Source organism: Alligator sinensis, unplaced genomic scaffold, assembly GCF_000455745.1.
Source record: "Alligator sinensis unplaced genomic scaffold, ASM45574v1 scaffold1238_1, whole genome shotgun sequence".
In the NCBI taxonomy this organism is placed as follows: Eukaryota; Metazoa; Chordata; order Crocodylia; family Alligatoridae; genus Alligator; species Alligator sinensis.
In genome coordinates this window covers 301,792-313,240 of record NW_005842436.1, presented here as the reverse complement: position 1 = coordinate 313,240, position 11,449 = coordinate 301,792, and the positions used below count along the sequence as shown (strand labels likewise).

At 47.2% G+C, this 11,449-nt stretch overlaps 1 protein-coding gene across 2 annotated transcripts in view; it reads left to right on the top strand.

Annotated features, from left to right (window-relative positions):
• The window catches only part of RRP36 (ribosomal RNA processing 36), a 26,062-nt gene extending 16,312 nt beyond the window's left edge, over nt 1-9,750 (top strand). Inside the window, exons 3-7 of one of the 2 annotated variants that reach the window (XM_025211917.1) lie at nt 4,077-4,143; nt 5,010-5,114; nt 5,244-5,318; nt 5,503-5,620; nt 6,443-9,750. In XM_025211917.1, coding sequence (XP_025067702.1) covers nt 4,077-4,143; nt 5,010-5,114; nt 5,244-5,318; nt 5,503-5,620; nt 6,443-6,582 — 505 coding nt within the window. In that variant the 3' untranslated portion in view covers nt 6,583-9,750. The remainder of the gene's footprint in view (nt 1-4,076; nt 4,144-5,009; nt 5,115-5,243; nt 5,319-5,502; nt 5,621-6,442) is intronic. The other variant, XM_025211918.1, reaches the window with a different exon arrangement.
• The last annotated feature ends 1,699 nt before the right edge of the window (nt 9,751-11,449 follow it).

Below are 11,449 nucleotides of genomic sequence, written 5' to 3'. Positions count from 1 at the left end.
CCCTACACATTTTATGGATACTGAATATCATTGGACTGAGATCAGATGAATATTGCATGATGGATTAAAACACCAAGGAGAGGGAGGATTGTTTTAATGGGGTGCATAAAAGCGTGTTTTAACTAAGTAATAGGCTGAAGTGAAGCAAGGGAAGATGTTGGAACAGTGTGGAATAACTTAATGTTCAATCGTCCAAGAGAGCTATAGGAGCTCTAGGACTTTGTCCTGTCCAGTTGTAAAATTTTGTCAAAGCCCCAGAGAACATGCCTGAAGGAGTTATCTTGCCCTGTGAAAACTGCTGATGGTAAATAGAAGTGCACATGACTGACCTCCCTGCTCCGCTGTATCTGGTCTTTCTCCAGGCTGACTGTTGCAATCTCCTTCCTTTTTTTAATTTTTAAATATATTGTTGCCCCTTTTACCAGAGTGATTGCCTGTTGTTTGGCCCTAGCCAGGTTGTTCCCAATAGGAACAGAAATTGATGACAGCAGCCAGGCATTTCTGTGGTCTAATTAGGCTTATTGACTCTGAATGCGTACACAGTCCTATTTCCCTGAATGTAATAGGAGCAAGCAGCAGGCAGTTTTCTTGCTTGCTATTTCCAGGCCTGGCCATGCAATCAGTTCAGTGTCCAAGGAGCTCTTTGTGTGTTTCTGCTCTCCTGAGCATGTTTCATGACTGCTTTCACTTCTCATGGGTTTTCCCACCTCTGACATACACAACTTCCAAGTAATCTCTTGGTTGCTGCATTTGTAATCAGTCTCAGGGAGAGCCCTGAAATTACATGGTTGGGTCTTACTCAGTTTGCCATTTGCCTTGGGAATTAGCTTTTCAAGTCTCCCACTGTCTTGTTCCCTAAAGGAGCTTAATTGCACCTTCTAATTAGCCTGAAAGCAGGATTCCTGGAGGTAGTTTTAACAATTTCTGTTCCTGTTCACAGGTCAAAGACCCGATGTATGGTAGCCAGGATAACAGTGTGGCTATCTCTACACTGTTCAGTTAACTTAGGTGATCAGCACCAAGGCTCCCCTAGCCTGGGTAGGAGCATCCCCAGTGCAGTTCTACTCAAGTTACTGTTCTTTCATCTCTGCACTACCATGGGGGGAAGCATCTCATGGCTCTTTGTGGAGAGGTGTTCTAGGATTCTTTCCAAAGACAGCTTGTATGTCCTTCAGGAGGGACTGTGAAAAGCCATTGGAGGACTGTCAGCACTTGATTGCAGGCTAAATCATTCTCAGTGCAAAGTAGATCTGGCCCAATTTATGGGGAACCCTGGTTGTAACCTTAAGACAAGGTCATTTAGCTTAGGCCACATACAGTTTTGAAAGCTGGCTCTGTGTTTTGTTGGCATAAACAGTAAAAATGTTCAAGGCTAAAACCTTGGTAAGAGTCCAGGGCTAACTGTACCATGTGAGGATACCCTGAGAAACATTCATGGATTATAAGGCCAGAAGGGACCATCATGGTAATTTAGTCTGACTCATGCTGTGACACTTCCCTGAACTATTGTAATTCATTTTTGAAGTAGAATATATGTTTGCAGGAAACACACAGCCTAGATTTACATATTGCCAGAATTACCATAATGTTGAGAGATTTGTTCCTAATCACTGTGCAGGTGGTATTTGTTTTCTGGCAGCACCCAAAGACCTCATGCAGTACCTTGCACAAGTGCACAACTAGGCCCAATCCCTGCCCCAAAACATTTACAGTCCCATTTACATCAGTGCATAAACGGGTATCAGTATTCAGTCTTCACAGGCAAGGTCAGCTCCCAGACTACTGCACTGGTCCGCACAGTTTGGGGAGAAGGTAAGCAGCCCTCAGTGATGGAAGAACATGTTAGGGACTATTTAGAAAAGCTGCACTTGTACAAGTCCATGGGGCTAGATGCAGTGCATCCAAGGGTGTTGAGGGAGTTGGCTGATGTGATTGCAGAGCCACTGACCATTATCTTTGAAACCTCCTGGCAATCAGGGGAGGTCCCAGACAATTGGAAAAGGGCAAACATAGTGCCCATTTTTAAGAAAGGGAAGAAGGAGGATCCAGGGAACTATAGATCAGTCAGTCTCTCCTCAGTCCCTGGAAAAATCAAGGAACAATGATCTCAAGTTGCAGCAAGGGAGGTTAAGGTTAGATATTAGGAAAAACTTGCTCACTAGGAGGGTGGTGAAGCACTGGAACAAGTTACCTACAGTAGTGGTAGAATCTCCATCCTTGGAGGTTTTTAAGGCCTGGCCTTGGCTGGGGTGATCTAGTTGTGGATGGTCCTGCTTTGGGCAGGGGGTTGGGCTAGATGGCCTAAGGTTCCTTCCAAACATAATTTTCTATGACTCTAGAGGGAAGGGATCAGGTGAATGTAACAGGACTGGGCTCCAGGGTGCCCGTGCTGCTCCATAGCAGTCAAATAGCTACTGGTTCACCCTGTTTCTAGGTACCCCGTCTTCCACTCTTGCTTGCCACACCTTGATGTAAATTAGAGGTGCACCGATACATCAGTCTGTTATCAGATCAGCACCAATATAAAGAAAATTGGCTGTATCGGAAATTGGCCTGATGTGGCCAATAATTTTGTGTCAGTTTTTTTTGGACACTGGGCCTGCTGGCCCTGTACTTGTCCGGCTCTAGGCAGTGAGCCTGCTCGGGCTCTGTCTGCGTGGGCCCCTGGCCCTGTCTCTGCCTTGTTCAGTATGATAAGCCTACTTTGGCTCTGTATGGGTCCCACTGGTCCTATCTCTGCCCTGCTCTGGATGCTGAGCCTATTTTGGCCCTGTATTCCTAAGCCCCCTTCCCCTGATAAGTCCTTGTCGGATGCTGGGCTTCCTGGCCCTGTCCTTGCTCTGCTCTGGGCAATGAGCCTGATCTGGTTTTGTCTGTCTGGGCCCCTGGCCCTGTCTCTGCCAGGCCATGAGCCTGCTTTTGTGCCAAAGCCCACTCAGTGTGCTGAGCCTCTAGCCCCTGGCAGGCTTAGGACATCTGCATGCCCTCAAGCACTACTGGAACCTCTGCCACCCACCAACAGTATAAACCACAGTGCAGTCCTCTGGCTGTAACAAAACTCTCCCCACACTGGCTTTCAACATAACAGAAGCTCCCTGGAGGGACCACCAAGCTCCATCTCCATACTGGGTTCCACTTCCCTGCAGGTTGCGGAGCTCGGGGCATCTCAAATCAGCCAGGCAGTCCCATTCAGCCTTCCTGCTCAGGAATTCTTACCCCTTCAGCTTGCAGGGCCAGACTGCCTGCCTGCCCCCAGGGTCTGGCTTTGTGCCTCCTCAACCCTTCCCATCTGGTCACATAACTCTGCAGACACTTGCAGGTTTTCTCCTCCTGTTCCCGATGACCCTCCTGCTCTGCCTTATGAGGCTTGAGCTCAGCAGCCTGCAGCCCTCTGCTTGTGGGCTGCCTCCCTGTCTGCCTCAGCGCAGTTTGCTGCTCTGTCTTCACTCCGCATATGGGTTACCTTCCCAGTCCTACTGCTTGCTGGCAGCAAATTCATTAGCAGCTAGCTTGCTTCCAGGCTGCCTACCCTCCCTGATCAGTTCAGTCTGCTCTTGTTTCTTCTTAAAATAACAGCCTCCTGGCTTCCTGTTGAATCTTAATTTTTGAAGATTTGCATTCAATTGCAATGATCCTGCCTGACTTTATGCAGGTGCTGCTAGCAGGCCATCACCGACTTAATACTGTCTTCAGGTATCTGAAGGGCTTCCAGAAAGAAGAGCAACTATTCTCCCTTGCTGCAGAGAGCAGGATATTAACAGTGACTTGAAACAACCACAAAGTAGGTTTAGATTAGATATTGGGGGGAAAACTACCCTGCTCAAACAGTGAGACAGTGGAATAGACTGCACAGGGAAGTTGTGGAATCTCCTTCATTGGACATGTTCAGGAAGAGACTGGATAAGCACTGGACAGGGATGATTTGCATTTGTGCAGGGACTGTGATCAGATGCCTGTGGAGATTTATGGGCTGTGGGGTCATCGCCTGACATGATTGTTTGATCTAGGTGGTCCTGCCTTCTCCCTTTTTTTGCACCTTCCTCTCCCCTGTTTACCTGTGTTTCTTTCTTTCTCAGACCACTGGAGTTTTCTGCCAAGACCCCAGTTCCCTTTCTGCGACAGGTGGTCTCTGCTAAAAAAAAGGTAAGTGCCTTCTTCTAATGTTAGTGGCCTGGTGCCTTTGGGTCTGCTGCAGGAAATGGGGCTTGTGTTTGTCAGGGACAGAATACAGAGGCCATTGAAGGGAATGAAGCATGGAGTGGTAATGGAGGTCAGAGTACAGACCCATGGACTCCAGAGGGGTTCAGGCAGAGAGGCGTGTATGCTTAGGAGCTTTGAATGCTGCAAGGGACTTGCAGAAGCAGTGATACTGCTCCACTCTGTTTACAGTTCAAAGGTTTAGGGCCCTGTGGGTCCACTGGCATCATTTGGTCTAACCACCTGCAGTATGTGCCAAAGCATTTTACTGAATTAGTTCATGGTTGAACTAAAGCAGATCCATCAAAAAGCCTTCAGTCTGGATTTAAAAATTGATAGTTACAGCAAGTCTGTAGAGTCCTTCCAAAGGCTGCACCATAGCTAGAGACTGATAACACCTCCCATCTTGTGCACATTTTCACCGCAGTGCTGTGTCTGCCCTAACCCACAAGTATATATCTAAATTGTTATTTTCCAGAACAGACTTATGGATATGACAGGCATCTGTTGCTCCTAGGTATACAACTTTACATGGGGTCATACTGAAACCCATTTTGTGTGTATCCAACTTAACAAGCAATCTACAGTGCTTGGTGTTAGTGACATTTGCTCTTCATTGTTTACAGCTCCTCTGATCTGTCTCATCTTCAGACTCTGGTAGTGGTTTATGATGCATTTCTTCTAGGTCATTGGCAGAAATGTTAAATAGTCAGGGGCTAGGAGTCCAAGAAATCTGGAGATGGGGTGAAGCTGAGTTTAGGGAGAAGAGGTAGGCTGCATTCAGGGGCCCTCACCTCTGCTATACCTTGCAGGTGCACAGAGATCCGCGCTTTGATGACTTATCTGGGGAGTACAGCCCAGAAGTGTTTGAGAAGACGTACAGCTTCTTGAACAGCATCAAGGAGAGGGAGAAAGAGGTGATGCTGCATCTTTTGCCCACTTGCGGGTAGAAGAAACCTGCCTGAAAGTTGCAGCTTCTAGAGAGGCCTGTCAGTTGGGCCTCCTAGAGAGTTGGGACTCATAGTGCTTGCTGATGTCTCCTATAGATCGTTCAGAAGCAGCTGAAGAAAAGCCGAAACGCAGAGCAGCAAGAGAACCTGCAGCAGTTGCTAAAGAGAATGGTGAGTATGTGTCTTGTACACCCAGCATCAATTTACTGCTCCTGGCAGCATGCTGAAGCAGGCGGGTGCCTGGAGTGACCAGCCTAAATTCAAGGCTGAGAGGTGGCTAGTGAAACTAAAGAAAGGTGGTTTGGCTCAAGCTCAGCCTTGGTAGTTCATAACCTTCTCCTGCTGTGCTTCCTAGACACAGCAGGAAGTTGCTCAGAAAGACCGGCAGAGACGGAGAGAGAAGGAGCTGGCCCTGAAAAAACAACAGAGGGAACAGGCCCAACAGGGGAGGAAGCCCTTCTACTTGAAGAAATGTAAGTTCCTGGTTTGGGCAGAACTGCAGGGTCCAGAAATAGATGGTTGCTGACTATTTGTTATTAATGGATGGTGCCCAGAATATCAATGAACAGGTTCTAAAAATCTTGTTAAATAAATGGCTTTCAAGAACAGCTCCCGCATGCAAGGACAAGGACATGGGAACTGCAAGTGCAGGAGATGTAAGGCTAGCCACTCTGTCAGATTCATTACAGAGACCAGTCAAGAAGAGTAGAATGAGAGCTGGACCCCATAGCACCCCCATGATGCTGAGCACTTTAGACAGGAGTTGGCCAAAGTGACTCAGACACTTGAGAGCCTGAGCCTCACTGGGAATTCACGGGGTATGGGGGAGTGTAATGAAAGGGACATCAGACCCTACACCAAAGATCTGACAGGCTTGACATGCCTCAGTTCCCTATCAGTAGAGTGGGGCTAATGCTTGTATATTGTTAGCTCATTGGGGTAGGGACTGTGTGTGATTGATGCAGCACCTAGTGCCCTGAGGTCAGCTGGGGTAACTGAATATAGCTGTAAAACTACCTGTTCCTTACAGTGTGGGTGAGGTACAAAATCTAGGCAGCACCTTTTGTGTGAATTCCTAGACCTGTACAGCACTGTAGGTGGAGAGGAATGTTCCTGGGGCTTCTTGGGAGATGAACTGTCAGAAGGATTTGGAGAGCAAGAGAATAGAGAAGTGGGATTGGCATGAGGGTACAGACCCAGATAGATAGGGCAAGGTAGAAGGAGCTCCTTGTGCTAGTGACATTTGTGCTAGGAAGTGTCACTCCTTCTCACGAATTGTCCCTTTGCTTTTGCAGCTGAGAAACGGAAATTGGAGTTGGCAGAGAAATATGCAGAGCTGAAGAGGAGTGGGAAGCTGGAGAGCTTCCTGAGCAAGAAGAGGAAGAGGAATGCCATTAAGGACAAGCGCAGGCTGCCCTTCCGTAAAGATATGTGACTGCTGGGGTGGGCTGGGCATGCATGCAGCAATGTTGACTGGATATCAAGCACTGGGATTTAGCTCTGGCTGCTGACTGGCCGTGCCCAACTGTCCCACATCCTGCTCTTGGTTCTCTCTTCTCTGTATCACTGCTCTCTGTTGCTGAATGACAGTTGTCTTTCAGTAGTGGGGTTGGGGCTCTCTATCCACCTAGACAGCCAGGGGTTGAGCAGAATAAAGTTCTGGTCCAAGCTGCACACAGGGCTAGCTAGAATATTCCATAAGGTTCAGACATTGTCTAGAATGCGGGGTCCAGAGTCATGCAGGTTGGTCACAACTAGTTCTGTCCTTGTACAAAATGCCTTTGCCCTAGTATTCATTCACTTGCTGTCAAGGCACAGCAGGCTTGTGCCCCTGCATTAGAATATGAGCAAGAGCTTTTCTCTTGCTCATATTCTGGCAAGAGCCCTTGCTCTTGCACAGGTAGGAGGAGCAGTCTGAACCTCCTGGACTGGCTCAGGTTAGGCTTCATGGAGTTTAGTCCTCTCTCTTTTCAGAACTGATGTCAGCTAAGAGCAGATGCAACTGGGACCCTTTCCAGACCCTACACCACCCTTTGCCAATATTGTGGTTCTGTATTACCCTGCGTGTGTAGCCCATCAGGCAGCTTTGGGTCCATCTGATGGCTTATTTCTCAAAAAATGTTGAGCGTATTTTCATGGGTTGCTATGCAAAAAAGTTGTAATAAAAGATAAATCTCTCATCACTTCTGTGCTGGTAATCCAACAGTTCAGTACAAAGTTTTAGCTTCTTGGGGATTTAATTTCTCCTTTCATGACAAGCTCTCCTCTCCACAGGAATTGCCTTTTCCCATGGTAATGAACAGGATTGCTACATTTGAGTAGCACTCTTCTATGTTTGTTTCAGGCCTTTGGCACCTGTCACACTCCCCACTGCCACTAGAACGGGCAGGGATTTGGTATGTCCATGTTGGGAGGGGGTTCTCCTTTATGCCTGTGAGTCAGACAGGTCAGCATTTTCCTGCAGGGAGGTCCTCTTAGCCTTATAGTTGCCAGAATTGTTCTGCTGATGGTCTTAGTCCCTCTCTCCATTACAAAGTCTTGCTGACTGCACTGTTAGCTACAGGATGTTAAAAGATCTCATCCTGGAGCTGATAGCTCTGCAAGCAAACCCCATGGGGTGACTGCAGTCCTGGTGGCAGAAGCTGCTGTTGTTCAAGATAGTTGGCATAGTTCTGGCAGTAGAACTCTTGCCAGCAGAAATGTACTTGCAGGATGGGCTCAGCTGCTGCAGCACTACCATCATTGTTAAAGAGAAAACAGCCTCCTAGCATAGACATGGCCATAGGGACCTTCTAAGGCAGGGGCAGACAATTATTTTGGGCGTAGGGCTGCTTACTGAGTTTTGGCAAGCCATCAAGGGCCACATGACAGGCAGTCAGGGCAGATAAATATTAATTTTCTAAATGTTTTAGGGGCCCCACAGGCCAGATAGAATGTCCTGGTGGGCCACTTCCAGCCTGTGGGCCACATTTTGCCCACCCCTGTTCTAAGGCCACATTTAGACTAACACCAGTGTAGACAGCACTCCTCCTTTTAGCAGTCAAAGCCAATAGATGTGTTGAGGGCTTTTCAGGCAAATGGGGAGGAAAGGTGTTGATCAGGCTTGATTCTACACTACCTGCACACCTCACAGCTGCTGCTTTCCTGTGGTCAGAGTTCAGTTTTTCAATAGTTATAATGCATGCTCGAAATCTAACTTGAACCACCGACATGAGGGGAGGAAGCACTGCATCACAAAACCAAGGGTAACACCTCTTGGGGAGTGAAAGAGGTGAGCTCAGCTCTACCTGATTTGCAGGCAAAGTCCCTCTTTTTCCACCGCCAGCTTGGCCTAAATCCTGCAGCCAACCTCCTGCTGCATTCTGCAGCCCTCACACACACAAGGCAGCTGAAAAATGGAGTTTCTTATTGTATTAATATTAATTGTGTGTGGTGGGGGGGCAGTCTCCCCTTTTAAAAGTGTCTTTACTATATACATGTTTAATATGTGTAGCATGCTAAAACTTTGTAACAAACATTTTCAATTAGAGAAGTTATTGGCAGGGAAGCTCTAGGCTTAGCCAACTGTACAGGGGGTGTGGGAGTTTCTTGGCATGTGACAGGGGTTAGATGTTAGCAGCAGCAGTGACATTGTTAATGGTTGTCAGGAAAAGTAAGCATCAGACTTCCAGACTCCTCTCTGAGATGAATGGAGGCAGTTAACACTTCCCAGCTCTTGTTGAAGATTGTCTGTGGCTTCAAGTATACATGTATACACAGCTACATATGTGTGTACCATCCAGGCTTTGTTTCAAAGGCTAGCTAAGTGGAGACAGACCAAAGCTCATAAGTGGAGAATTGGAGATTTTTAAGAATGAAGATGCTATGTTTGGAATCAGTTTCTACAATGGTTCCCAAGGAAGCAACAAACCTCATAAGAGCAGAAGGCTGTGACGCAGTTACAAGGAAGGGAGTTTCTAACTGCTGGGTGAGGAGTCCCTTTCTCATCATGGTGTGCTGATAGGGCATTTAGAGTTTTTGGCAGGAAATCTCTAGGCTTAGCCAGCTGTATAAGGGATGGGCATTTTTGGCATATGACAAGGCAGCAGTGTTAAGTAGTGAATGGATAAAACTTAGGTTTTGAGGTCCAATGAATGCTGCACCATAAAGTCAGAAAGGTTCTTCCCGACAGGCTCAATCTCTCCTAACCCAAAAGAGAATGAGAGAATGCATGCATGGGATGGCTGAAAGGTATGTAGTATGTTTGCAGGCAAGGTTCTTTGGGTAGATATGATATCTTTTATTAGACCAACTAAATAGTTGGGAAAAAGTTCTTTGCAAGCTTTCGGGCACAAACACCCTTTGTCAGGCATAGGGAGACTCTGCTGGGGTTGTGTGTTCTCCAAGGTAGAAAAAAGCTAATTTACAAGTATGTCTGTGAAAATGCAAATGAGTGGAAGTTAGGAAGACAATGGGTAGAGATGGGGGAAAAGTGAGGGAAATGTATGAAGGAATGCAAGTGGTCAGCTGGAGGCAGGTTACCTGGGGTATCAGATGTCAGGCAGGTTGTAATATGTCATAAATCCAGTGTCTATATTAAATCCATGATTTTTTGTATCCAGTAGATTTATGAAGTGAAGTTTGTAGGCTCGTCTATGAAAGGTGTTTTGTAAATTCCCTTTGAGAGTTAGAACTGAGAGATCAGCAGGGATCCGGGCTTTCCATTTCCCACGGAAAAACGGAGAAAACCACAGATTTTTCCTTTTAGCAGAGAAACCTGCAGATTCCCTGCTTTTGCAAACAACTCTGCAGGCTGGTTGAGCTCCAGCCTGCAAAAGCTGTTTGCAAACAGGGCAGGAAACGCCCAGCCCTGCCCAGAGGAGATGGGGAGGGGAAGGCTGGGGCCTGAGACTCTCAGTCATCCACAGCTCCGCTCAGCCTCACTCTTCGCTCCTGGAGCCTGAGGTAAATCTGGCTTGCAGGGGGCCCCTCTGACAGGGCTGGGGGGAGCCAGGAGCTGTCCCCGTCTCTACCCAAGCAGGCAGTAGCAATGGAGGAGCCCCGGCTCCATGCTGCTTCTGCTGCAGCTGCCTGCTGTTGGGGGCAGGGAACTGCAGACTTGGGTCCCTGGCCCCACAGGCCTAGCAGCTGGGGGCCCCGTCTGGCAGAGCTGGGGGGCAGGGGCTGTGGGTGGGAGGGCAAGAGGCATGAGTAGGGTGGGGAGCAGTGAGGGGCACCAGCAGGGCTGGCGGGTGCTGCAGGGGGCTTTTAATGTTAATAACGAATTTGGGGGGTTTTGTTAGAGAACTTGTGATTTTTTTTTAATCAGAGAAAACCAGGATCCGTGGAGATCAGAGAGGGAGTGATTGCCTTGTGAGAAGTGGGCACTCACAGGTAATTGGATATTTTTTTTTGTCTTTGGATTTTTATTGTGTGTTCATTCTGGTACACAATTGTTGTTTGGATTCTCCTACATATTTTCCATCATAGCATGCTCTCTGCACTCCTGGGAAAATCTAAAGCAACTTCCCCTAGCAGCTGGGGTCACCTGCTTAGTCAGGCTCCCCTGGGGCAGTACCTTGAAAGAAAAGGCCACAGGTCAAAGCAGTGGTCCCAGACTGTCTAGAATTAAGCCCCTTGAGAAGGTAGGTCCCTGCAGCTGATTTCCAATATTGCCCATTAAGCAACTATGTTTTGTAGTGGCTGCTGTGCCCTGCTGAGCCATGGGGCGGAGACTGGTACATTTTCCAGGAAACACTTGAAGCCTCATGATGGGGATGTCCATCCAGCATTCTGAACCTATCACTTAGCCCCCTTTTTCCATGTTCTCTTGGTGCCTGCTGTCCTGGCAGGGCCATAGCCAGCATGGGCAGATCTAAGGTTTTGAAGAGTGGGGTGCAGATGGTGTGACACATCATCACATATAACACCACACACTTTTTTTCTCCAGTTAAGCAGAAACTAGAAGCTTTACTCTAATATTCTAGGGGGCTACCTCTATAATACTTAGCTTAAGATGAAAGCAAAAGCAAATATAAATGTATTGAAATATGCACCAATTCGCTAGATTATATATTGTTCATAAAAACATGACAAACTATGCAAAACTAGTCAAAAGACATTTTCATGAATTCTGTAGTCATTATAGTAAATGTACATCTCTTTTATTCAGACTTGTAAAACAAAATCTAAGCTACCTGAGTGCCTTGACAGTGCTTCCAATACTTCACTGTCAGTCATTTCTACACTTGAGTTAATATTAACACACCTGAGTTATGGTTTTTAGCTACAGCTAAAAATGGTCTGCAGGGTTGTAAAATAGG